Raw genomic sequence first — 27077 nt, 5'->3', positions numbered from 1 at the left:
GAAGCCAATTAACCTACCAGCATGTCTTTGGAGGTGGGAGGAAACCGGAGTACCCAGAGGAAACCCACGCAGGCACAGGAAGGACATGTAAACTCCAGGCTGGTAGTGTCATGGTTTGGATTTGAACCAGCGACCCTTTTTACTGCTAGGCAAGAGTGCTACCCACTACACCACTGTGCACCCAAACTAATTTCAACTACTTCAACTAACTAAGCTGAGGAGCAAGGAATAGCAAGTAAAGTCAAGTCCAGCAGAATAGAGAGAAGGAACACGGGAGCAGGTACAATCAGGATCAAGGTTACAGGACCAGAGCAAATATGCTTACAGGCAAAACACAGAGGCACTGTGGAATGCTAGAGGAGGAGCTAAATACCCTCCCAGTAGTCAGCATCAGGTGGAGACTAATTGCTGAGTTCTTCTGGCTACAGGGGGGCACCTGCAGGTGGACTTTCTGACAGCACCCTTTAGATCTGGGAACCACAGTGCCAACAGCTGGTGATCCAGTTCCTGGCACATCTATTCGGGGGGCATGGTATCCTTGCCCCTACTCTAAAGCAGGCCATTGAAGATGAGGCTCAGTGACACGATCGCGGGACACCGGCAGACATCGAGTCTGCAGGTCCTGCTGGCATGGTCACGGAGCATGCAGCGGGCGCGTGCGCGCCCACAATGCCGCTTCTTACAGGGGACGTACCTGTACACCCATTTGCGCAGCCGTGCCATTGTGCCAACGTATATTGTCGTGCACTGGTCAGCAAGCGGTTAAGGAAAGAGAATATGGCTGATGTCTTAATTTTATTGTTCATGCCTCAAACATTCCAGGTGAGAAAAATTGTGAGGCTCCAGGGTTCTCGGCGTCAATACCATAGCTATTATCTATGCTTAAAAAGTGTAGCGGAAGAACACTCAGTAATATCCTATTTCATTTACTGTACCATTTGTCTCCGAAATCTGGAGGGTGGGGAGGGGATCCTCTACAGTGCTCAGCCGAGTTTCTGTGTCCTTAACTCTGTCCCTTAGCTTCTGGAAGTCCTGCCTCACCAAGGAAATGTCCACCTTCACTTCCTCAATCCTGGTCGGTCAAAGTGGTTTGGCAGGACGTTATGGCTTCTTGGCAGGCAGTAATAGCGTTGAGCACTCTCACTGTGTCAGCTTCTACAGCAGTCCCCTCTCCCAGTGTGGTGCCGCCATCTTGCTCCGGGGGGTCCTGGTCTGTCTGGCAATATTTGTCCCGCTTGGCTGCTGCTTCAGCATTTTTTTTTGGGGGGGCATGCTCTCTGGAAGCACTGGGTGTTCAGGTGGCCAAAAATAGGTGGGTTGTGGGTGATGGGGTACCTGGATTTGTCGGTAAGGATATCGGATACCAGTGTCCTACTGCATGCCGCTCCAGGTCATATCCCCCTGTATTTTAATATTTCGTTTTTTTTAAATGTATAAATACTAAAACTCTATCATATTGTTGTTTATTTTTTTTATTTTTTTTACTGTCTGAATTTTATCTGAAGTATAATCCATGGGTGAAACCATGGATGGAACATAATCGAGGAATGGAACGCGGGGCAGCAAGTAAAATTTTTCAAACATAACGTAGAATGCAGTATTTATATTCAACACAAGATGGTGATCTCACTTGGAAAGTACATACAGGAAGTGATGTTTGTACGAACAGGAAGTGATGTCGTTTAAACAGGAAATTCCGGGTGAAAAGTGAGGTGGACGGAAGTAGAGAGGAGACATTGCTGGAACTAGCAGTAGAGGAGGTAATAAGATATTATTTTTTACTTACACCCAGTAATCCCCCCGTCATGTCCGTCCTCTTCCTCCATAGTCACTGTGATGTCTGCTATGGTTTATAGACCGGATACATCCTAAATATAGAACCATTTATCCAACTGTCCATCCAGAGCCTCTGGTTTATAGACCAGATACATCCTAAATATAGAACCATTTATCCAACTGTCCATCCAGAGCCTCTGGTTTATAGACCGGATACATCCTAAATAGAGATGGGCTCAGGTGTGTACGAAATCCCACGTGCCCGTTTCCACCAGGAAGCCGACACTGCACACGGCTACTTGCAGGAAGTGAGTCATTTCTGATCTGTGCTGCTGCGGCCTGAGAAATTTCTCACTGCCTGTGATTATCTGTGTGCAGTGTCGGCTTCCTGGCAGGATGGGGCACATGGGATTTCGAACAAGCCCATGCTTTTAACAGAGATTTAAGCCTGAGCCCATCCTTAATCCTAAATATAGAACCATTTATCCAACTGTCCATTAGGCATGAGCTCAGGCATGTTCGCATGGAACACGTGCAGAGCCCACCAGGAAGTCGGCGCAGCGCTGTGCTAATCACAGGCAGTGAGACATTTCCCCGATGTGCGGCTGCAGAGATCGGGGCAATGTCTCACTGCCTGTGATTAGAGCAGTGCTGCGCCGACTTCCTAGCAGGCTCGGCATGTGTTCCATGCGAACATGCCTGAGCTCATCCCTACTGTCCACCCAGAGCCTCTGGTTTATAGACCAGATACATCCTAAATATAGAACCATTTATCCAACTGTCCACCCAGAGCCTCTGGTTTATAGACCAGATACATCCTAAATATAGAACCATTTATCCAACTGTCCATCCAGAGCCTCTGGTTTATAGACCAGATACATCCTAAATATAGAACCATTTATCCAACTGTCCATCCAGAGCCTCTGGTTTATAGACCGGATACATCCTAAATATAGAACCATTTATCCAACTGTACATCCAGAACCTCTGGTTTATAGACCAGATACATCCTAAATATAGAACGATTTATCCAACTGTCCATCCAGCGCCTTTGGTTTATAGACCAGATACATCCTAAATATAGAGCCATTTATCCAACTGTCCATCCAGAGCCTCTGGTTTATAGATCGGATACATCCTAAATATAGAACCATTTATCCAACTGTCCATCCAGAGCCTCTGGTTTATAGACCGGATGCATCCTCAATATAGAGCCATTTATCCAACTGTCCATCCAGAGCCTCTGGTTTATAATAGAGATACAGCCTAAACGTTTGGATGGTGACTGTATCATTGTGTATGTCTGGTTCCTACAAGGATGATCACACCATCTCATATAAGGTTAAGTGGAAAAATAATAAATAATAGCTGATACATTCATTTAGACTTGCTCGTTGCCTATATTGTTAGATCTAATCCCGTTTTTATTAAATATTCAGGGTATAAATCCCATGATTGTTAATGGGTTTTTAAAGACGAGAAAAAAAGAGGAGAATGGTGAGGTTGGCGTAATGGAGACGTTTTCAGGAAACAAAGACCCCTTGAAGGACATCGTGATGGAACCATTCAGTGACACAATCCCACCAGAGAGATGTCCCCGTCCTCTGTATTCCCGGGATTCCACACAGGAGGATCACACCATCCCCCACCATCATCAGGTAGGTGGACTCGGTGTACAGAACACAGAAGTGATTCTGAACTTTGTGAGATGACATTCTTCTATGTAATCTCTTGTTCTACTGTTGACTTCTACATGCAGTCTTAGCTGCCCTCGTTGTTTCTAGCTACCCATTAGGACACTTCCCATTTTTATTTTTATTTTTTTAAATCAATATAAGTAACCTTTTTTCTGTTGATCATGTGTCCTCTTCTTTCTTGTGTTTCTCGAACGTGCTGAATGACATGGTGCTATTTGTTCCTGTGAGTCCAGGCCAGTGTGCTGCAGCACACCAAGACTGTGGCTTCCTGGGCCCACCAAAAATGGGAAGAAGACTTGATCAGAAATGGGCAGCAGATCTGATCTTTCTCTGCTGCAGGTCAATAATACGTACCAGTCTTGTCCCTCCTCCAGGCTGAGACTGGACGGTGAATGGAGAGCAAGCAGATTGATGAGCCCACCTCTCTTTCACTCTGCTATTTCCTCCTATCAGCATGTCCCATGTTAGCACTGCAGTAGAGCTGATTGTGTCCTGGTTCTGGTTCTCCCTTTCCCAGTCTGAGCTGTGCTGTGCTGTGCAGGGACTACAAGAAACTGTTACCAGGTCACATTCAGGTACTTACTTATTGTATTAAAAACATTTAATGATGCATTATTGAATGGAGCTCTGCATCCATGTATTTCTTTTATATCTCCCTGGAGTTCAGCTTTAATATAAGGTTTCTATTATGTTTAGGGTGAAGAGCAAATTAATATAAAAACGGAGATAAAGCAGGAAGAAGTAGAGACGTATGTGGGGGGTGATCAGCCGTCCACAGCGGAGGTTGGGATGAAGAGTGAAAAAGATGGAAATTCTCTACATATTGACCCAAGTAAGTACACACACCATGGAAGAAATAGTTCACAACTTATTTTACTTCCAAGTCTAAGGATTGCATCAGCAAAACTGTTAGACAATTAGTAGATCTTCATATCATCAGAGACCGTCCATCTCCATTCCTCAATATAATGTCATGTTCCCAACAAATGAGGAGGAGATACTGTACATCATATGAAAGGTCCATCTCCATTCCTCAATATAACGTCATGTTCCCAACAAATGAGGAGGAGATACTGTACACCATATGAAAGGTCCATCTCCTTTCCTCAATATAATGTCATGTTCCCAACAAATGAGGAGGAGATACTGTACATCATATGAAAGGTCCATCTCCATTCCTCAATATAATGTCATGTTCCCAACAAATGAGGAGGAGATACTGTACACCATATGAAAGGTCCATCTCTATTCCTCAATATAACGTCATGTTCCCAACAAATGAGGAGGAGATACTGTACACCATATGAAAGGTCCATCTCCATTCCTCAATATAACGTCATGTTCCCAACAAATGAGGAGGAGATACTGTACACCATATGAAAGGTCCATCTCTATTCCTCAATATAACGTCATGTTCCCAACAAATGAGGAGGAGATACTGTACATCATATGAAAGGTCCATCTCCATTCCTCAATATAACGTCATGTTCCCAACAAATGAGGAGGAGATACTGTACACCATATGAAAGGTCCATCTCCATTCCTCAATATAACGTCATGTTCCCAACAAATGAGGAGGAGATACTGTACACCATATGAAAGGTCCATCTCCATTCCTCAATATAACGTCATGTTCCCAACAAATGAGGAGGAGATACTGTACACCATATGAAAGGTCCATCTACATTCCTCAATATAATGTCATGTTCCCAACAAATGAGGAGGAGATACTGTACACCATATGAAAGGTCCATCTCCATTCCTCAATAAAACTTCATGTTCCCAACAAATGAGGAGGAGATACTGTACACCATATGAAAGGTCCATCTCCATTCCTCAATATAATGTCATGTTCCCAACAAATGAGGAGGAGATACTGTACACCATAGGAAAGGTCCATCTCCATTCCTCAATATAACGTCATGTTCCCAACAAATGAGGAGGAGATACTGTACATCATATGAAAGGTCCATCTCCATTCCTCAATATAACGTCATGTTCCCAACAAATGAGGAGGAGATACTGTACACCATATGAAAGGTCCATCTCCATTCCTCAATATAACGTCATGTTCCCAACAAATGAGGAGGAGATACTGTACACCATATGAAAGGTCCATCTCCATTCCTCAATATAACGTCATGTTCCCAACAAATGAGGAGGAGATACTGTACACCATATGAAAGGTCCATCTCCATTCCTCAATATAACGTCATGTTCCCAACAAATGAGGAGGAGATACTGTACACCATATGAAAGGTCCATCTACATTCCTCAATATAATGTCATGTTCCCAACAAATGAGGAGGAGATACTGTACACCATATGAAAGGTCCATCTCCATTCCTCAATAAAACTTCATGTTCCCAACAAATGAGGAGGAGATACTGTACACCATATGAAAGGTCCATCTCCATTCCTCAATATAATGTCATGTTCCCAACAAATGAGGAGGAGATACTGTACACCATAGGAAAGGTCCATCTCCATTCCTCAATATTTCGTGTAACAAATGTTGCCTACTGTGGTTTTGGGTGTTTTGTATTATTGATCTGGTTTGTGTTTGTAATTTGCTGTTATTGTCGCACCCACAACGTCAGCTCTGAGAACGTTTTGAATTCTGTACCAATATATGATTTCTGAATGTAGGACATATACAAAAACATAACATATTTTTACAATTGTTTTCCAACAGGTGGGCAACATTTTTGGAGTGTAAATACATTGGAGGGACATCTTATTTTATCTCCACATTGTAACACGGAATACAATGACATTTCACGTTTCCCAAAAGTCAATTCTTTCTGGTTGGTAAGATCTGTGGTTCCTGCTAATCCTGAGGAATCTTCTGATAAATCTCATACTACGACCTCAGATGTCCATCTAAGTTCTCACAGCGCGGACACATCAACAGATCCATCTAATCCCCAGAAATCTTCTTTACCCCATAAGGGAATTAACAAAGGAGAGCGCTCGTTTTCCTGCTTGGCGTGTGGAAAATCTTTCACCGATAACAGAAACCTTCTTCAACACCTGAGAACTCACACGGGTGAGCGTCCGTTTTCCTGTTCAGAGTGCGGCAAATGTTTCACTCAGAAAGGAGCGCTTATGGTCCACCAGAGGATTCACACGGGTGAGCGTCCTTTTTCGTGTTCCGAGTGCGGAAAATGCTTCATTCGGAAAGGAGAGCTTGTTAAACACCAGAGGATCCACACGGGAGAGCGTCCTTATCCGTGTTCAGAGTGCGGGAAATGTTTCGCTCAGAAAGGAGCACTTATTGAACACAAGAGGATTCACACGGGCGAGCGTCCTTATACGTGTTCAGAGTGCGGAAAACGCTTCACTCAGAGAGGAGATCTTATTGTGCACCTAAGAATTCACACGGGCGAGCGTCCTTTTCCTTGTTTGGAGTGCGGCAAATGTTTCATCAAGAGGGAAAAACTGATTATACACCAGAGGAGTCACACGGGCGAGCAGCCTTTTTCCTGTTCGGAGTGCGGGAAATGTTTTACACAGAAGGTCACCCTTCTTACACACCAGAGAAGTCACATCTGAGCTTCCGTTTTATTATTTAGATTGTGAGGGATCTTTTCCCACCCAAAAAAAATTCTTGGACACAGGTGAATTCATACGGGTGAGTTTCTGGATTCGTGTCCAAACTGCGGGAAACCCTTTACTCAGAAGGTAAATCTTGTTAAACACATGATGGAACGTCCTTGTTGTGTTCAGATGACAGATAAAAGAATTCTGATTCAACATCGAAGAGAAAGCACCTGCTGATTCTTTTTGGATGGGTTTCAACATGTAGCTCTTTAGGGTTGGAGATCACGCTGGACTGACTGACTTGGTTGTAGGTCAATGGGTAGGTGATGGTGGGGGTGAGTTGGAAGAGATCTCCCCCCAATGATTCCTGCCCAACTTAATAGAGCTTGCATTTCCTTGGATATTGGGTGCTCCTTTTTTACCTACCTTTACAGGTTTCAACAGGTGCGAACTGTTTAGTCTATATAACAACTGGGGTGCACCCTGGCAAAATTGATATTTCTTTCCAAGGGGTGGTTATTGAGGAGCACCCAGTACAACGTTTCTTAATGTTGACTCGGTTGGTCTATTTGAAATGTTTCTTGGTTTAGAGCAGGGGTCTCCAAACTATGGCCCTCCAGTTGTTCAGGAACTACAGTTCCCATCATGCCTAGTCATGTCTGTGAATGTCAGAGTATTACAATCCCTCATGGGATGTGTAGTTCCGCAACAGCTGGAGGGCCAAATTTTAGAGATCCCTGGTTAAGAGCATCAATTAAAGACAACTCGTTTTGGGGCAAATGCCTCCCGCTTCCTCAGGGCCTTCAAATATGATCACATTACAAACTGCCTTTTTTTTTTTTTTTGCTAAAGATTGATGGGGCCAAGATTTCTCTTGGCTTCCTATATTTCTTGTAGACTCCCAATGGTGAGATGTGCCAGCTACAGTCTGCCCCCCACTATGTGGTATCCTCATTCCTTCCTATATCTGCATACGATAAAATAAAAATATGGCACGGATAGTAGAAGCCTTCTCATAATGGGCTATAAAGCCTTCTCATAATGGGCTATAAAGCTTTTTCATAATGGACCATGAAGCTTTCTCATAATGGGCCGTGGCGCTTTCTCATAATGGGCCGTGGCGCTTTCTCATAATGGGCCGTGGCGCTTTCTCATAATGGGCCGTGGCGCTTTCTCTTAATGGGCCGTGGCGCTTTCTCTTAATGGGCCATGACGCTTTCTCATAATGGGCCATGAAGCCTTCTCATAATGGGCCATGAAGCCTTCTCATAATGGGCCATGAAGCCTTCTCATATCGGGCTATGAAGTCTTCTCATATCGGGCTATGAAGCCTTCTCGTAATGGGCCATGAAGCCTTTTCGTAATGGGCCATGAAGCCTTTTCGTAATGGGCCATGAAGCCTTTTCGTAATGGGCCATGAAGCCTTTTCGTAATGGGCCATGAAGCCTTTTCGCAATGGGCCATGAAGCCTTTTCGTAATGGGCCATGAAGCCTTTTCGTAATGGGCCATGAAGCCTTTTCGCAATGGGCCATGAAGCCTTCTCGCAATGGGCCATGAAGTCTTCTCGTAATGGGCCATGAAGTCTTCTCGTAATGGGCCATGAAGTCTTCTCGTAATGGGCCATGAAGTCTTCTCGTAATGGGCCATGAAGTCTTCTCGTAATGGGCCATGAAGTCTTCTCGTAATGGGCCATGAAGTCTTCTCGTAATGGGCCATGAAGTCTTCTCGTAATGGGCCATGAAGCCTTTTCATAATGGGCCATGAAGCCTTTTCATAATGGGCCATGAAGCCTTTTCATAATGGGCCATGAAGCCTTTTCATAATGGGCCATGAAGCCTTCTCGTAATGGGCTATGTAGATATGTAGACCCGGGAACGCAAAGATATAGGCATGCCAAAAAACAATTTATAACCCCATAAGTCTAAGATTTTCAGAGGGTGCACAAAGCTCATTACAGTACATTGGGGACACAGTATAAACCCACTTAAAGACCGCAATACGTATATATATACATTGCAGCTTTGAAGTGGTTTATCGGAGTTATGGCTAAAGGTATCAGCCATAACTCTGTTTTTTTTTTTTTTTGGGGTTTTTTTTCAGTTGATGACTTTCTAATAAAACCAATCCAAGCAGCTGATTTGCTGCTAGATCGCTGAACTGTGTTTTTCTTGTACTTGGCAAGCCCGGGAAATGGGCTGGTCACAGAGGTGAGCTGAGACCAAATCGTATCTCCCCACCTTTATGATCTAGGAGGACCACCCCCTATGATCATGTCACTTCCCGTCTAAGGCGGAAGTGGACTTTTTTTTTCTTTAAAGCATATGATCAATGTTTTTGAGTTTTTGCTTTCAAAGGTAGAGAAGAAATTTGGGGTCTTATAAATCTCTCCATAAAGAGGACCTGTCATCCCTTATAGGGATGTTTACATTCCTTGTAATATATATAAAAATGGTAAAAGAAAAATTAAAGGGACTGTGTAAAAAAAAAAAAATTTAAAGCGCGCTGAAGCGAATGCATACGTAAGTCGCGCATGCATATGTAAACGGTGTTCGGACCACACATGTGAGGTAACACCATGAACGTTGGAGCGAGAGCAATAATTCTAGCACTAGACCTCCTCTGTAACTTTAAACAGGTAACCTGGAAAAAAAATGTTAAGTGTCGACTATGCAGATTATTTTTGTATCCTAGGTTGTTGCCATTCAGCAGGGACCGAATGGATCTTCTGATTCTCGGTGCTGGTGCTGACCAATTATAACCACTCTGATCCATCCCAGATTTTATTGTTTGGTGTGGCGCTCCTTCCTTTTCCTGACTAACAGGGTGTCCAACCTCAATGGGTTCCCAAAAACAAACCACCAGCTCTTGAATTTTTTATTTTTTGTGTTCTGTCAGCACTCAGCCTTTTCACCTAGCTCTCTAAGGAAAACCCTGAGCCACAGTCAGCTGTCAGTGCCCACCCAGCCAGTGTGGCATTCTGGAGATTTGAAATCCGCATTCTTTTTACTGCACAACTTCTGGGATGGATCAAAGTGATTCTGATTGGTCAGCACCGGCACAGAAAATGTCTGATCCATCCCAGATTTTATTATTTTGGTCTGGGGCTCCTTCCATTTCCCAACTAACAGGTTGCTCGCCCCCAATGGTTTCTCCGAAACAAATAGGCAGCTCTTATACCTTTTTAGTGTTATGAATGCTAGGTGAAAAGGCTGAGTGCTGACAGAACACTAAAAAAGCTATAAGAGCTGTCTGTTTGTTTCCGGGAAGCCATTGGGGGTGGGAAACCTGTTAGTCAGGAGATGGAAGGTGCACCAGACCAAAGAATAAAATCTGGGATGGATCAGAGCGGTTGTAATTGATCAGCACCAAGAATCAGAAGCTCCACTCGGTCCCTGGTGAATGACAACAAACTAGGATACAAAAAAAATCTGCAAGTCTACCATCACTCTGATCTATCCCAGGTTTCTTCTTCAGTCTGGTGCTCCTTCCATATCTAATGCCCCATACACACGGTCGGACTTTCCGACGGAAAATGTGCAATCTGATCATGTTGTCGGAAAATCCCTCCGTGTGTGGGCTCCATCTGACTTTTTCCATCGGATTTTCCGACGCACAAAGTTTGAGAGCAGGATCTAAGATTTCAAACAGAATTTACAACAAAATCCGATCGCATAAATTCCGATCGTGTGTAGACAATTCCGACGGACAAAGTGCCACGCATGCTCAGAATAAACTAAGACGAAAAGCTATTGGCTACCGGCCTGTTTATAGTCCCGACGTACGTGTTTGACGCCCCCCTCGTTCTGAACGATCGTAATTTCCGACGACTTTGTGCGACCGTGTGTATGCAACACAAGTTTCGGGCAAAATCTGACGGATTTTGTGGTGGGAATGTCCGACCGTGTGTATGGGGTATAACAGGATGCCCACCTCCAATGGGTTCCCCAAAGCAAACTGGCAGCTCCTGTACCTTTTTTTTTTTTGTGTTCTGTTCGCACTCAGCTTTTTCACCTAGTGCTCATAGGAAGGAGAAAGAAAGCCCTGAACCTCAGTCAGCTGTCAGTGCCCACTCAGCCAGTGTGCTGGTCCAGTGATTTGAAATCCCCTTTTCATCTCCCCTTCTTTCTGCAGAACATTTGGGCTAAATCAGGGCGATTCTGATTGGCCACCACGGGCACAGAGGATCACGCTGATCCATCCCAGATATTATTCTTTCGTCTGGTGCTCGTTCCATTTCCTAACAGGTTGCCTACACCCCCATGGGTTCCCCAAAACAGAGATGGATCTTATACCTTTTTTAGTGTTATGTCAGCACTCAGCCTTTTCACCTAAACCAGGGGTCTCAAACTAGCGGCCCTCCAGCTGTTGCAAAACTACAAGTCCCATCATGCCTCTGCCTGATGGAGTCATGCTTTTAACTGTCAGCCTTACAATGGCTCATGGGACTTGTAGTTTTGCAACAGCTGGAGGGCCACAAGTTTGAGACCCCTGACTAAACTCTCATAGGAAAGTGAGACTTGAGCCTCAGATAGCTCAAGTATATTAAGGCCTATGCACAGCTAATGCTGATGATAAGCACTGACTACTAGGTATGATGTGGACCTAGGAATGGAGTCCTATTCCTACTCAAAGCCCCTCAATGCACCCGGAGTACTCAGGACAGGAGTTACGTTTTTTTCCCCAGTTGGAAAACCCGGGAGCCCCTCACTATGTGTGAGAAACCGAGGTGATACCTACACACCGTCCACAATTAGAAGAATGCTCATGGCTAAGATAACGTTCCTTTGCCTGGTATTAAAGTTCTGTAAATTGAGCCTAACATCGTGTATTTCAATATTTTGTTTGATTTTCGTTTAGTTTCTCATTAATAAATATTAAAACCCTATAAAATGTTTGTTTTGTCGTTTCTTTTGTAATGTGGGGATTTTATCTGAGGCATAATCTTCATGTGTACTGCATGGATGTAATACAATAGAGGAAAGAGAAAGTGAAACTAATGTTGTTACCGGTGGAAAATCGCTACACAGTTGTGTTTATACTGAGTGATATTTCCTGATCAATTGATTCGTAAATTATTAGCGCACAGCTTCTCTGGGTTGTGCTCGATCGTTATTATATTCATTCGAGGGATGGACCACAAGCCAGCGAGCTGAATGTTGAATTATAAAAGAAAATATGGTGCTTGTTTTCCATACAAGGTGGTGACGTCAGTTGAAGCCCAAAAACTTCTAATGATGTAGAAGTAGAAACGGGAAGTCTGGGGTTAGAGGTGAGTTCGAAGGAAGTAGAGGAGAGATTTATTCAACTCCATCCAGAGCCTCTGGTTTATAGACCGAATCCATCCTAAATATAGAAACATTTATCCAACTGTCCATCCAGAGCCTCTGGTTTATAGACCGGATACATCCTAAATATAGAGCCATTTATCCAACTGTCCATCCAGAGCCTCTGGTTTATAGACCGGATACATCCTAAATATAGAACCATTTATCCAACTGTCCATCCAGAGCCTCTGGTTTATAGACCGGATACATCCTAAATATAGAACCATTTATCCAACTGTCCACCCAGAGCTTCTAGTTTATAGAGCAGATGCATCCTAAATATAGCACCATTTATCTAACTGTCCATCCAGAGCCTCTGGTTTATAGACCAGATACATCCTAAATATATTTATCTATTACAGGTACTTATATAGTGCTGTGAAATTACGCAGCACTTTTCTATGTATACTCATGGGCCACTTTACACCTTGTGCTAGTACCGGGTTGGACCCCCTTTTGCCTTAATTTTTCGTGGCATAGATACAAGGTGTTGAAAATGTTCCTCAGAGATTTTGGTCTATAGTGACATGATAGCATCACGCAGTTGCTGCAGATTTGTCGGCTGCACATCCGTGATGCCAATCATACCAAAGGTATTGGATGAGATTTGGTGAGTGTGGAGGCCATTGGAGGACAGGGACCTCATTGTCGAGTGGTGAGATGATCGGAGCTTTGTGACATGGTGCATTATCCTGCTGGAAGGAGCCATCAGAAGATGGGGACACTGTAGTCATAAAGGGATGGACATGGTCAGCAACAATACTCAGGTAGACCGTGGCATTTAAACAATGCTCAGTTGGTACTAAGGGGCCCAAAGTGTGCCAAGAAAATATCCCCCACACCATTACACCACCACCACCAGCCTGAACTGGTGATACAAGGCAGGATGGATCCATGCTTTCATGTTGTATACGACAAATTCTGACCCCCACCATCTGAATGTCGCAGCTGAAATCCAGACTCATCAGACCAGGCAACCTTTTTTCCAATTTTCTATTGTCCAATTTTTTTGAGCCTGTGTGAATTGTAGCCTCAGTTTCCTGTTCTTAGCTGACAGGAGTGGCACCCGGCGTGGTCTTCTGCTGCTGCAGCCCATCTGCTTCAAGGTTCGATGAGTTGTGGATTCAGAGATTGTATTCTGCATACCTTGGATGTAACGGGTTATTCGAGTTACTGTTGCCTTTCTCTCATCTGGAACCAGTCTGCCCATTCTCCTTTGACACTAACAAAACATTTTCCTCCACACAACTGCCGCTCACTGGATATTTTCTCTTTTTCAGACTTTTCTCTGTAAACTCCGAGAGATGGTTCTGTGTGAAAATCCCACTAGGGCAGCATTATTTGAAATTTTGAAATTCTCAGACCATCTGGTTTGGCCCCAACGACCATGCCACGTTCAAAGTCACCTAAATCCCCTTTCTTCCCCATTGTGAGGCTCGGTTTGAACTTCAGCAAGTTCATCTTCACCGCGTCTAGATGCCTACATGCATTGAGTTGATGCCACGTGATTGGCTGATTAACAATTTGTGATACCAAGCAATTGAACAGGTGTAACTAATAAAGTGGCCAAGTGTGTATGTAGATATACAGGTATATATATATATATATATATATATATATATCAATCATCATTTTTATTTAGTGTCCCCTTCATGAATATTTAAATACTATCAAATTGCTTTTACTCAATTTTTTTTTCCCTCCTTGAATTTTAATTGAGATATAGGAGATAGGATGGGAGTAGAGGTGATTCCATCTATAAGGATATATACGATACAAACACGCAGGCCAAGCACAAGGCCGTGTTCACACTACAAGACGTTTCTTGGGACTGCAGTTCCTCTGAGCTCCAAAAGGTGGTGATCTCACTTCTACCCAGACAGGAAGTCTCTATGGAAGACAGGAAGTGATGTTGGGTTATAAACAGGAAGTTCCGGGTCAGAGGTGAGTCGTGAGGAAGTAGAGAGGAGACATTGCTGAAACTGGCAGCAGAGGAGGTAATAAGATATTATTTTATATTTACACTCAGTAACCCCCCGTCATGTCCGTCCTCTTCCTCTGTAGTCACTGTGATGTCTTTTATCTCCAACAGAGGTCACATGCACTATATATACACCCCAATATCACTCCCCTAGTAGCCATTTTTAGTATAAAAACAAGTTAAAATATAGTCAAAAGTATAATAAATACATTGAAAATCCCCCCTCCCCAGAAACGTGTAGGGTGCATGAATATATGTAAATGACTTTAGTATGATACAGTATCTCACAAAAGTGAGTACACCCCTAAGTGTAAACGTCCAAATTGGGCCCAAAGTGTCAATATTTTGTGTGGCCACCATTACCAGGAATCTCCACTTGTCTATGAGTTATGATGACCAGCGAGGCCGCGATATGATCAGTCTATAGCGATCAGAGTCTTGTATGGATCACATCAATGAGGATGGATGAGGACTTGAGTCACATGACTGAGAGGATATTGAACCTCACCCTGGAGATCATCTACCTGCTGACCGGAGAGGTGAGGAGGATTCTGGGAGGTCACATGACATCACTCTTATCTCTATTAATAAAACACAGACCTGACCGGAGAGGTGAGGAGGATTCTGGGAGGTCACATGACATTATTGTTGCTCTTTCAAAACAGAGTTTTCCTCCTGTGAAGTCTGGTGACCATCTAACCATCACAGTGCCTCCACCTCATTCCCTAAAACCCAAGAGAAACGATGAGAAGATCCTAGAAGTCACCAACAAGATCATTGATCTGCTGACAGGAGAGGTGAGCGGTGTCGGGAATTCTGGGACATTATCCAGTAACAGACAAGGGATGTGTCTGGATGGTGACTGTATCATTGTGTGTGTCAGGTTCCTATAAGGTGTCAGGATGTCACTGTCTATTTCTCCATGGAGGAGTGGGAGTATTTAGAAGGCCACAAGGATCTCTACAAGGACGTCATGATGGACAATCAGCCGCCCCTCACATCACCGGGTAAGAGGAGACTTTATTGTAAAGAAGAGAGCAGTACGGAGGCTCCACCTAGATCCCCCATCATCTGATAAACACATAGAAACAATGTATTCAGTCAGTGTGTGTGTTTCCTACAGATGGATCCAGTAATGGGAACCCACCAGAGAGATGTCCCCGTCCTCTGTATTCCCGGGATTCCACACAGGAAGGTCACACCATCCCCCACCATCATCAGGTAGGTGGGACCAAATAGTCTAAAGTCTGTATAAGTTCTTCTACCGTGCCTCTTGTTTTAACGTTTACTTTTAAAAGATGTTATTTTCTTTCATTTTTGGGGTTTAGGGCGAAGACTTGATTAGTATGAAAGTTGAAGTTAAAGAGGAAGAACAGGAGATGTATGTGAGGGGAGCTGAGCAGTCTATGGAGGAGGTTGGGATGACAATGAAAAGTGAACAGGATGAACCTTCTCTAGGTATCAACACAGGTTAGTAACGGACACTATGAAACTATAAAAAAAACTGTTGCTCCGGGGTTCAACTTTATTTCTACTAGAATAAAGTATGGCGTTTAACCAAATGTTTTGGAGCATTAAAAGATTTTGATATTATCAGATATGATGAGACTGCGTTATACATGGTAGATCAGCAACATTGGGAAGTCATCTCCCCTGTCACGTACCTGATGGTTGAGCCCACGGATGCAGGGAGCGGCTTCTCGTGTTCCTCTGGATCAAGAACTCCTGGTAGAGCAGACAGATGTTCAGGAGCACAGAAGGGGCGCAAGTGCCTGGCAGGTCACAGATGCAGGGGCTGATCCAGATTCCGAGTAGCAGACGGAGAACCAGATGCAGGCTAGAACCAGGAACAGCGGAGAGCAGGAGCAGCAGGAACACCAGAACAGAGAGGAAGGTGTCTTGTAGATCAGGACACTAGCAGATCTTCAAACGGGTCAGGTTGAATGCTGGTAGGCAGGAACAGCGCCAATGTGGCAGGTAAGGCGTAGTCGGAGACAAGCCGGGTCATACACAGGCGGACTGGAAAGGTACCAAGGCAGCAGGCAGAAGAATCGTCAAGACAAGCCGGGGTCGGTGGCAGGCAGGAAAAAGAGGATAGTCAGAGGCAAGTCGGGTAACAGGTATCAGGTAACAAGTAAGGTATAGCAGAGGGGTCTCTCAGGAACGCTGTAGACCGGACAGCAGGGAGGCAAGGTGACAGGTCCCTTTAAAGTGGTTGTAAACCTTTACAAACCACTTTGACCTACATGTAAGCCTAGATTAAGGCTTACCTGTAGGTCCAAGCAATATCTCCTAAACCTACACGGTTTAGGAGATATTTACAAAAAGACAGGCACCGCTGTCTACGGTGCATGCGCCGTAGACAGCAGCACGGAGGCGCACTGGGCAGGCCGCAGATCGCGGCGATATGCCGCTCGTGTTGGCTCCCGTGCGCATGCGCGGGAGTGACGTCATCACGGCTCCGGCGAATCACAGCCCCGGAGCAGCGAGACACGGAAGTCACTCCGGGATACATGGCAGCGGCGAACATGAAGACGGAGGACCGCTTTGGGGGGCTTCGTTCTCAGGTAAGTTATTCATAATGAGCTAGTATGCTATGCATACTAGCTCACTATGCCTTTGCCTTGCAGGTTGCATTTTTTTTTTAAGTGCCTTTACTTCCTATTTAAATAGCCCCTTTGGCGCTAAGACCCGTCATACTGCGCGTCCGTGCTCGCGCGCATACCCGTGCGCGTTCGCAAGCTCACATCATTATCATTATTAGTGCCCTCGTGCACACGTGTGCGCCCATCAGCGTTAGCGCGCGTCCGAAAGTGCCAGCACGCACCCGCGTGCGTCCATATGCGCCCTCACGCACCCACCTGCGTTAACGTGCACTGATGTGCGCCAGTTGGCTCTTCTGCTGGGGATTCTGCAGGTAAGATTTCTGGGAACAGTCGGGTGATCAGAACGTCCTTCTTGACATCCCCTATTGTAAGATGAAGGGGTCTCCATTTCCCCAATTAGTGTTAGAATGGATGGAGCTCCCAACAAATGAAGTTGAGGTACTATACATACACCCTATTAAAGGTCCATCTTCACCTCTCAATATAATGTCATGTTCCCAACAAATGAGGAGGAGATACTGTACACCATATGAAAGGTCCATCTCCATTCCTCAATATAAAGTCATGTTCCCAACAAATGAGGAGGAGATACTGTACACCATATGAAAGGTCCATCTCCATTCCTCAATATAACGTCATGTTCCCAACAAATGAGGAGGAGATACTGTACACCATATGAAAGGTCCATCTTCATTCCTCAATATAACGTCATGTTCCCAACAAATGAGGAGGAGATACTGTACACCATATGAAAGGTCCTATCTCCGTTCCTCACTATGATGTCATATTCCCAACAAATGAGGAGGAGATACTGTACACCATATGAAAGGTCCATCTCCATTCCTCAATATAATGTCATGTTCCCAACAAATGAGGAGGAGATACTGTACACCATATGAAAGGTCCTATCTCCGTTCCTCACTATGATGTCATATTCCCAACAAATGAGGAGGAGATACTGTACACCATATGAAAGGTCCATCTCCATTCCTCAATATAACGTCATGTTCCCAACAAATGAAGAGGAGATACTGTACACCATATGAAAGGTCCATCTCCATTCCTCAATATAACGTCATGTTCCCAACAAATGAGGAGGAGATACTGTACATCATATGAAAGGTCCATCTCCATTCCTCAATATAACGTCATGTTCCCAACAAATGAGGAGGAGATACTGTACACCATATGAAAGGTCCATCTCCATTCCTCAATATACCGTCATGTTCCCAACAAATGAGGAGGAGATACTGTACACCATATGAAAGGTCCTATCTCCGTTCCTCACTATGATGTCATATTCCCAACAAATGAGGAGGAGATACTGTACATCATATGAAAGATCCATCTCCATTCCTCAATATAACGTCATGTTCCCAACAAATGAGGAGGAGATACTGTACATCATATGAAAGGTCCATCTCCATTCCTCTATATAACGTCATGTTCCCAACAAATGAGGAGGAGATACTGTACACCATATGAAAGGTCCTATCTCCGTTCCTCACTATGATGTCATATTCCCAACAAATGAGGAGGAGATACTGTACACCATATGGAAGGTCCATCTCCATGTTTTGCATCCTTTATCTGTTTTTTTTTTGTTATCTTTTGATGTCAGGACTCTCTGAATCTGTTGACTGCTTGACCAACTTACATGACACTTTTAACATTTATTTTAATCAGATTTTTTCGCAGATGGACTCCAAGTCAGGAAAACTCTGGAGAAACATCCAATATTCTCTGCTGGTTGTAAATCAGAAGATAATGGCTTAAGAAAGACTTCAATGTCTTTAAATTCAGTTACTCAAAATTTACACGGCAGACCTTATTATTTGGAGAAATCAATAGAGGCCTCTAATCCTGAAACATCTTCTGGTCAATCATCGAATATGACGTCAGATATCCATTGGGGATCTCGCAGTGCGGATACATCAACAGATCCTTCTAATCCCAAGGAATCAGCTTTGGCCCCCAAAGATGAGAGCTCGTTGTCTTGTTTGGGGTGCGGGAAATCTTTCACCAAGAGGTCTGAACTTTTCACCCATCTCAGATCTCACACCAGTGTGACCTTTACGTGTTCGGAGTGCGGGGAGACTTTCTCTAAAAAGTGCGAACTTGACGCGCACAGGAGAGCTCACAGGAAGGAGAATTCTTATCCATGTTCAGAGTGCGGGAAATGTTTCACTGAGAAGAGAGCCCTCGTTGCCCATCAGAGAAGTCACACGGGTGAACGTCCCTTTTCGTGCCCAGAGTGCGGGAAAGGTTTCACTCAGAAAGGAAGCCTTCTTACACACCAGAGAAGCCACACGGGCGAATGCCCTTATTCATGTTCGGACTGCGGGAAATCTTTCACCGTCAAGGGCAAACTACTTGCACACCGGAGAAGTCACACAGGCGAGCGCCCTTTTTCCTGTGTGGAGTGCGGGAAAAGTTTCACTCAGAAAGGAAGCCTTCTTTATCACCAGAGGATTCACATGGGCGAGCGTCCTTATTCGTGTTCAGAGTGTGGGAAATGTTTTACACATAAGGGAAATTTAATTAGACATCAGAGCACTCATTGATACTGTTCACTATTGTGTAGAAATGTGTAACGGGAGGTTTTGATCAGTCCAAAGAACTGTATGATAGAAATTTTTATTTAAAGGGGGTTATCCCTGGAAAAGTCCTTCCCTGGCAGCTTTTACCAGTCCTAAGATGTGACGGCTGCATTCGTTTTCTTTTTTCGTCTTTGTTTTCCTTTTATCATCCCCTGGTGATCCTGCCAGTAACATACCCTGTTTCCCCCAAAAAAAAGACCTAGCGTGATTGTCGGTGATGGCTGCAATATAAGCCCTACCCCCCAAATAAGCCCTATCCTGAAAATAAGACCTATAAGGACTTTAACTAGGGCTTAGTTGGGGGGTGGGGCTTATATTGTAGACCATATGAAAGGTCCATCTCCATTCCTCAATATAACGTCATGTTCCCAACAAATGAGGAGGAGATACTGTACACCATATGAAAGGTCCATCTCCATTCCTCAATATAATGTCATGTTCCCAACAAATGAGGAGGAGATACTGTACACCATATGAAAGGTCCATCTCCGTTCCTCAATATAACGTCATGTTCCCAACAAATGAGGAGGAGATACTGTACACCATATGAAAGGTCCATCTCCATTCCTCAATATAATGTCATGTTCCCAACAAATGAGGAGGAGATACTGTACACCATATGAAAGGTCCATCTCTGTTCCTCAATATAACGTCATGTTCCCAACAAATGAGGAGGAGATACTGTACACCATATGAAAGGTCCATCTCCATTCCTCAATATAATGTCATGTTCCCAACAAATGAGGAGGAGATACTGTACACCATATGAAAGGTCCATCTCCATTCCTCAATATAACGTCATGTTCCCAACAAATGAGGAGGAGATACTGTACACCATATGAAAGGTCCATCTCCATTCCTCAATATAACGTCATGTTCCCAACAAATGAGGAGGAGATACTGTACATCATATGAAAGGTCCATCTCCATTCCTCAATATAACGTCATGTTCCCAACAAATGAGGAGGAGATACTGTACACCATATGAAAGGTCCATCTCCATTCCTCAATATAACATCATGTTCCCAACAAATGAGGAGGAGATACTGTACACCATATGAAAGGTCCATCTTCATTCCTCAATATAACATCATGTTCCCAACATTATATTATATTAGCCATCACTGAAAATCACGCTAGGTCTTATTTTCGGGGAGAAACAGGGTAGTTCCTGCCTTAGGCTGAGAACGCTCACTTATAATATGTGAAAAAAGGGAAGAAAGCACTCACATTGCCACATCCGTAGTTTAGAGGAGTACACAGAAGGGGAAAGGATACTAAGACAGTAAACCTAGGTCGGACTTTAAAGGCATAGGGAACGACAACGAAGTATAGAAAAAATAGCAATGTGTATTGAAAAATACAGAGAATGAATAGAGCATTCAAAGAATTAAAAATAATGTATAATGATACATAATATATACAGTGAGCCCTTGTGCATCAACGCATTTCACCGTTTGGCTTCTTCAGGACACATTGAAGGTTTTACAGATAGCAATAGAGAAAACGGATCTCGCGGTCTTGCAGGGAAATAAATCTCAAATAGAGATATCCAGATGAACATCTTCAAAGACCGTCCCCACAAGGACTGGTCAAAAAGACCGTCCCCACAAGGACTGGTTCACCGTAGTCTGTACATGAGTAGGTAGAACCAGCCAGATTAGCAAAGTGGACAAATGGTTCCAAAAATGGGCACGATGATGGCATCAGTGGTAACCCAGTACCATAGACCACAGGTAGAGGGAGTTAAGGCATTAAAGCCCATCATCCATAGTAATAAGTGGACAAAGACTCATGTACCCTGTTTCCCTGAAAATAAGACCTAGCAGGATTGTCTGGGACAGCTGCAATATAAGCCCTACCCCCCAAATAAGCCCTACCCTGTTTCCCCAAAAATAAGCACTACCCTGAAAATAAGTCCTACAAGGACTTTAACTAGGGCTTATTTGGGGGGTAGGGCTTAAATTGCAGCCATCACCGACAATCACACTAGGTCTTATTTTCAGGGAAACGGGGGAACCTAGACCGAGTACTATAAAGTTGTCCAAAAATACATGGCAAGGTCTCCAAAAGGGAAAGATGAAGAATGGCCCCTGGGAGACAGCCTTCCGCTAGTCACTTATTGTACTGTATCTCTGGAGAGGCAACTTCATACCCTAGGTTTTGGTTTGGACTACAGAACCCCTCTAATCCTCTAGAGTGTGGGCAGAGGTTGCGTAGTTCACCAACATAGCTGGGCAGGGATGATAACACTGCTTGGGCTTTCATTGTTGGCAGTGGCAAAAAGCACAGGAAATTCTCTAGATCTCTGGCAGGATCGATCAATATTTCTTTGGCACTTATCAAAGAGATATAACAAAACCCTTTTAACCATTTGCAGACCGGAAGGATTTGCCCCCTTAAAGTGGTGTTGCCACCAAAAAATAAAAAATAGTTTAAAATTCTTAAAAAAAAAAAAACTCTCCTCTAAATGCCTGTTGCTAGGGGGTCCCTCCTAGTCTGCCTCCTTCATTACCCGGGCTGGTGACATCACTTCCCCTCGGCGCCGTCATCTGGGACCTGTCACGTGTCCCAGATGACTGTGCGGCGTATCACGGCACCCAGCGCCGTTCGCGCATGCGCACAGTGAGAATGACGGCGCCGCGGAGCGGGGAATGGGGGGGGGGCTTCATTCCCCCTGCATTGCTGGACCCTGGGGCATGTAAGTGCCTGATTATTAAAAGTCAGCAGCTGCAGTATTTGTAGCTGCTGACTTTTAATATTTTTTTTTTTTAGGGGCCCCCCACTTTAAGGCCATTTTTTGCTATACGGCACTGCGTCACTTTAACTGACAATTGCGTGGTCGTGCGACGCTGTACCCAAACAAAATTGACATCCTTTTTTTTTTTTTACCACAAATAGAGCTTTCTTTTGTTGGTATTTGATCACCTCTGCGGTTTTTATTTTTTGCACTATAAACAAAAAACTATTTTGAAAAAAAAATACATTTTTTTTTACTATAATTTAAAAAAAAAAAAAAAATACGTAAAGAAGCAAATTTCTTCATCGATTTTTTAGATATGTATTTTTCGACATATTTTTGGTAAAGAAAATCACACTAAGCGTATTGATTGGTTTGCACAAAAGTTATAGCGTCTACAAAACAGGGGACAGATTTGTGACATTTTTATTATTTTTTGTTTTTACTAGTAATGGCAGCGATCTGTGATTTAAAGCGAGACTGGGACATTGCGGTGGACAGATTGGAAACTTTTTTTTTTTTTGGGGACCGATGACATTTATACAGCGATCAGTGCTAAAATAATGCACGGATTACTGTATAAATGTCACTGTCAGGGAACACCCCCCAGTTAGAAACACCTCCCAGGGAATACATTTAGCCACTTGATCGCTACCTAGTGTTTACTGTAGAAATGTCACTGTCAGGGAAGGGGTTAACACTAGGTGGCGTTCAAGGAGCTAAATGTGTTCCCTGGGAGGTGTTTGTAACTGTGGGGGGGGGGTTTCTAACTGTGGAGGAGGAGAGAGGTTGTCTGTTTCTAGTGATTAGGAACAGCGATCTCTCTCTCCTCATCCAGTCCGTCCCATTCCCCCCAGTTAGAAACACCTCCCAGGGAACACATTTAGCCCATTGATCACCAACTAGTGTTAACCCCTTCCCTGACAGTGACATTTATACAGTAAACACTAGGGGGCGATCAAGGGGCTAAATGTGTTCTCTAGGGAGGTGTTTCTAACTTTGGGGGGAGGGGACAGACTGGAGGAGGAGAGAGATCGCTGTTTCTAATCACTAGGAACAGATGATCTCTCTCTATTCCCCCTGTCATAATGAGGATCTCTCTGTTTAACATTGACAGATCCCAGTTCCGGCTCTCGTTTCCGCTATTGCGGGTGGCCGGCAATACATCGTGGCCACCCGCCACGCGCATCGGGTCCCCCCGCAGTGCACCGGGCACACGTGCATCTGCTATGGGTTTTAAAGGGGCTGACGTACACCGACGGTGATTTGCAGGAACCAGCCAACCTGCCGCAGTATAATGATGGCGGCTGGTCGGCAAGTGGTTAATGGAATTTAACAGACCAGAAAGGTGCAAATAAGAGAATAAGAGAAGTTCATTGTTGGGGTTTATACCTGTAACTAGTCAATGGACATGCAGTTTGCTTTCCTACCACACGGTAAAAAAAAGACAAACCCTCAGTAACCTCTGTATCTGCATGTACTGTACACTAATCCATTCTCAAAAGTCACAACCTGCCATGTGTTTCAATGCCTACACAGAAAGATGGCTACATTTTGCTTCCCAGTATATAAAGGAAGCAGCAGAGGGTGCCAACTGAGTATTCTGCATTTAGTTGGCGCCCTCTGCTGTTTCCTTTTATATACTGGGAAGGAAAATGTAGCCATCTTTCACCACCGCCATTTTCATTTGGTGACTACAGCATGTTCACTTAGGTCCTTGGTTACAATGCCAACCAACAAATTAGTCATAAAGTTAAAAGGATATAGGAAAAAACGTTATTAAATTCCACGTGTCAACTTGCCAAGATGCCTAAAGATAAGAGCATGTCATCATCTGCCCAGTGCGTTTCATTGTTAAGCGTTACCAAGATGATGGCAAGCACATTGCTATTTGTTAGGAAAACCTATTGTTTGGCTGTTACTCAACAATGCTCTTTGTTTTGCTTTACCGAAGAAGATGGCTTGTCATTGGACCACCCAAGGGATTTCATAGATTTTATATAATTTTATATTTTAACTTGAACGTACAGCATTCGATTTAGATTAAAGCTTGGTTTTATTTTGTCTTAATTATTCTCTAAACAGAAAAACTCCACGCTTGACGGCATTCTGTCCCGAGTCCTTTATTTATTTCTTCTTCATAGTTCTCATACTATTTGTAATAATAAATAAATAAAATAATACATGAATTATTTTTAGTTTTTAGAGCGTTGGTGCTTTATTGGTGATAAAAAGAGTCCAGAAGGTCCAGTCGTGATGTTCTAGGGTGGCCATTCTCATCTTTTTTTACCAAGGAGGAACACATGAACTGTTTTTTAGGTCTTGGGGAACCCCTGCCCAAATTATAACTTCAACTCAGTACATGATCAATAATTTGTACATTGTTGGCCAACAAGGCAATGCCTCCTTAAGTTGGTGGTCAGTAAACAAACATCCCCTTATGTTGGTGGTCTATAAACAAACATCCCCTTATGTTGGTGGTCTATAAACAAACATCCCCTTACGTTGGTGTTCTATAAACAAACATCCCCTTACGTTGGTGTTCTATAAACAAACATCCCCTTACGTTGGTGTTCTATAAACAAACATCCCCTTACGTTGGTGTTCTATAAACAAACATCCCCTTACGTTGGTGTTCTATAAACAAACATCCCCTTACGTTGGTGGTCAGTAAACAAACATCCCCTTATGTTGGTGGTCTATAAACAAACATCCCCTTACGTTGGTGTTCTATAAACAAACATCCCCTTACGTTGGTGGTCAGTAAACAAACATCCCCTTACGTTGATGGCCAAAGAAGAAATGCCCAATTACTTTGGTGGTCACTGGGAGAATAGCACCTGCCTAAATTATATTTGACAACACCATTACTGCCCAATAAGTGTCTCCTTATATTGATAGTCAATAAGCAAATATCCTCTTACATTGGTGTTAACTAAAGAAAACATGCCTGTTTATTGGTGGTCAGTGAAGAAGTACCCAGTCACTTTGATGGTCACTGGGAGATGAACCCCTGCCTAAATTGTAACTGCAACCATTGTTGGTCAGGTCAATAAGGAGGTGTCTCCTTCTATTGGTGGTCAGTGAGGAATGTCCCCTTACATTGGGGGTGAGTAAAGAAAATGTCCCCTTCCATTGGTGGTCAATGAAGACGTGCCCAGTTAGTTTGTTGGTCACTGGGAGAACCCCTGCCTAAATTGTAACTGCAACCATTGTTGGTTAGGTCAATAAGGTCCACCAATAGAAGGTGTCCCCTTCTATTGGTGGTCAGTAAGGAAATGTCCCCTTACATTGGTGGTGAGTAAAGAAAATTTCCTCTTCCTTTGGTGGTCAATGAAGCAGTCCCCAGTTACTTTGTTGGTCACTGGGAGAAGAACCCCTGCTTTAATTATATCTACAACCATTGTTGGTCAATAAGGCAGTGTCCCTTTATATTGGTGATCAATAAAGAAATGTCCCCTAAGATTAGAGGTCAGTAAAGAAAATGTCCCCTTCAATTGGTGGCCAATAAAGAAGTGTCCAGTTACTTTGTTGGTCAATAAGGAAACATCACCTTACCTTTGCCTAACATCTGCATAAATTATACCTAAAACCATTGTTAGTCGGTAACGAAGTGTCCCCCTACATTTCTGGTCAATAAGGAAACATCACCTTACCTTTAGAGGTCAGTAAGGAAACGTCCCCTTACATTGGTGGTGAGTAAAGAAAATGTCCCGTTACATTGGTGGTGAGTAAAGAAGTGCTCAATTACTTTGGTGGTCATAAGTCAAAGAACACCTGCCTAAATGATATCTGCAACCATTGCTGGTCAATAAGGAAATGTCCCATTACATAAGTGGTCAGTAAGGAAATGTCCTTTTGCATGGGTGGTCAGTAAAGAAAACATCTTTGTTTATTAGTGGTCAATGAAGAAGTGCCCATATATTTTGGTTATCCCTTGGAGAAGAACGCCTGCCTAAATCATATCTGCAACCATTGCTGGTCAATAAGGAAGTGTCCTCTAATATTGACAGTCAATAAGAAAACATCCTCTTATATGGGAGGTCGGTAAAGAAGATTTCCCCTTTCATTGGTAGTCAATAAAGAAGTGCCCTACTATTTTGGTGGCCATTGGGAGAAGAAACTTTTTAGATTGGTGGTTATTAGTGGTACGTTGTAGAAAAGCCCCCTTACAGACAGCTAAACATATCAGTGGTACCAGCTACTTACCTAAAAGGATAAAAGGAAAATATCTACAGGTCCCACTACCAAGATGGAACCCTTAAAATAATAATAATTTAAGGTCTGAGGAACCTCTGCTTAAATTATATCTTCTACTCACGGAACATTAGTGTGATCTGCAATTTTTGTACATTAGTGGTTAGGAAGGAAAAGTCATCTTTTTATATTGGTGGTCAGTAAGGAAATGTCCCCTTACATCGATGGTCAATGAAGAAGTGACCTGTTACTTTGGTGGGGTCTTTGGGAGAAGAAACTAGTTGGAATCAGTTACTCACCTGAAAAGATGAGAGGAAAGGATCTACTGGTTCCACTGCCAAAAAGGAACCCTTAAAGGGGTTGTAAAGGTTCGTTTTTTATTTTCTACATAGGTTCCTTTAAGCTAGTGCATTGTTGGTTCACTTACCTTTTCCTTCGATTTCCCTTCTAAATGTTTTTTTTCTTTGTCTGAATCTCTCACTTCCTGTTTCTCCTCAGTAAACTTCACACCATCATCCAAGCGGTGGTTAGTCAGCCAGAACAGCTTACTGAACAGCTTACTGAGGAGGAACAGGAAGTGAGAAATTCAGACAAAGAAAAAAAACATTTAGA

The 27077-nt window shown here is 43.5% G+C and overlaps 2 protein-coding genes across 2 annotated transcripts; both read left to right on the top strand.

Annotated features, from left to right (window-relative positions):
• The first annotated feature begins 1685 nt into the window (after positions 1-1685).
• LOC143956335 (uncharacterized) lies at positions 1686-11909 on the top strand. Its single transcript, XM_077466550.1, has 4 exons — positions 1686-1760; positions 3216-3434; positions 4170-4305; positions 6169-11909. The coding sequence occupies exons 2-4, from the start codon at positions 3228-3230 to the stop codon at positions 7026-7028; spliced, it is 1203 nt and encodes a 400-aa protein (XP_077322676.1). The 5' UTR covers positions 1686-1760; positions 3216-3227; the 3' UTR covers positions 7029-11909.
• A 2363-nt stretch (positions 11910-14272) lies between these two features.
• On the top strand, positions 14273-24407 carry LOC143956304 (uncharacterized). Its single transcript, XM_077466521.1, has 7 exons — positions 14273-14338; positions 14689-14861; positions 14988-15119; positions 15206-15329; positions 15446-15543; positions 15651-15792; positions 18615-24407. Exons 2-7 carry the CDS (start codon positions 14778-14780, stop codon positions 19490-19492), a joined length of 1458 nt encoding a protein of 485 aa, XP_077322647.1. The 5' UTR covers positions 14273-14338; positions 14689-14777; the 3' UTR covers positions 19493-24407.
• Positions 24408-27077: the final 2670 nt, after the last annotated feature.

This window comes from Lithobates pipiens, unplaced genomic scaffold (assembly GCF_037356315.1).
Source record: "Lithobates pipiens isolate NorthernLeopardFrog02 unplaced genomic scaffold, aLitPip1_a1.2 Scaffold_35, whole genome shotgun sequence".
NCBI lineage: Eukaryota > Metazoa > Chordata > Amphibia > Anura > Ranidae > Lithobates > Lithobates pipiens.
Note: the sequence above shows the minus strand (reverse complement) of the source record. Positions and strands in the feature narration are given on the sequence as shown.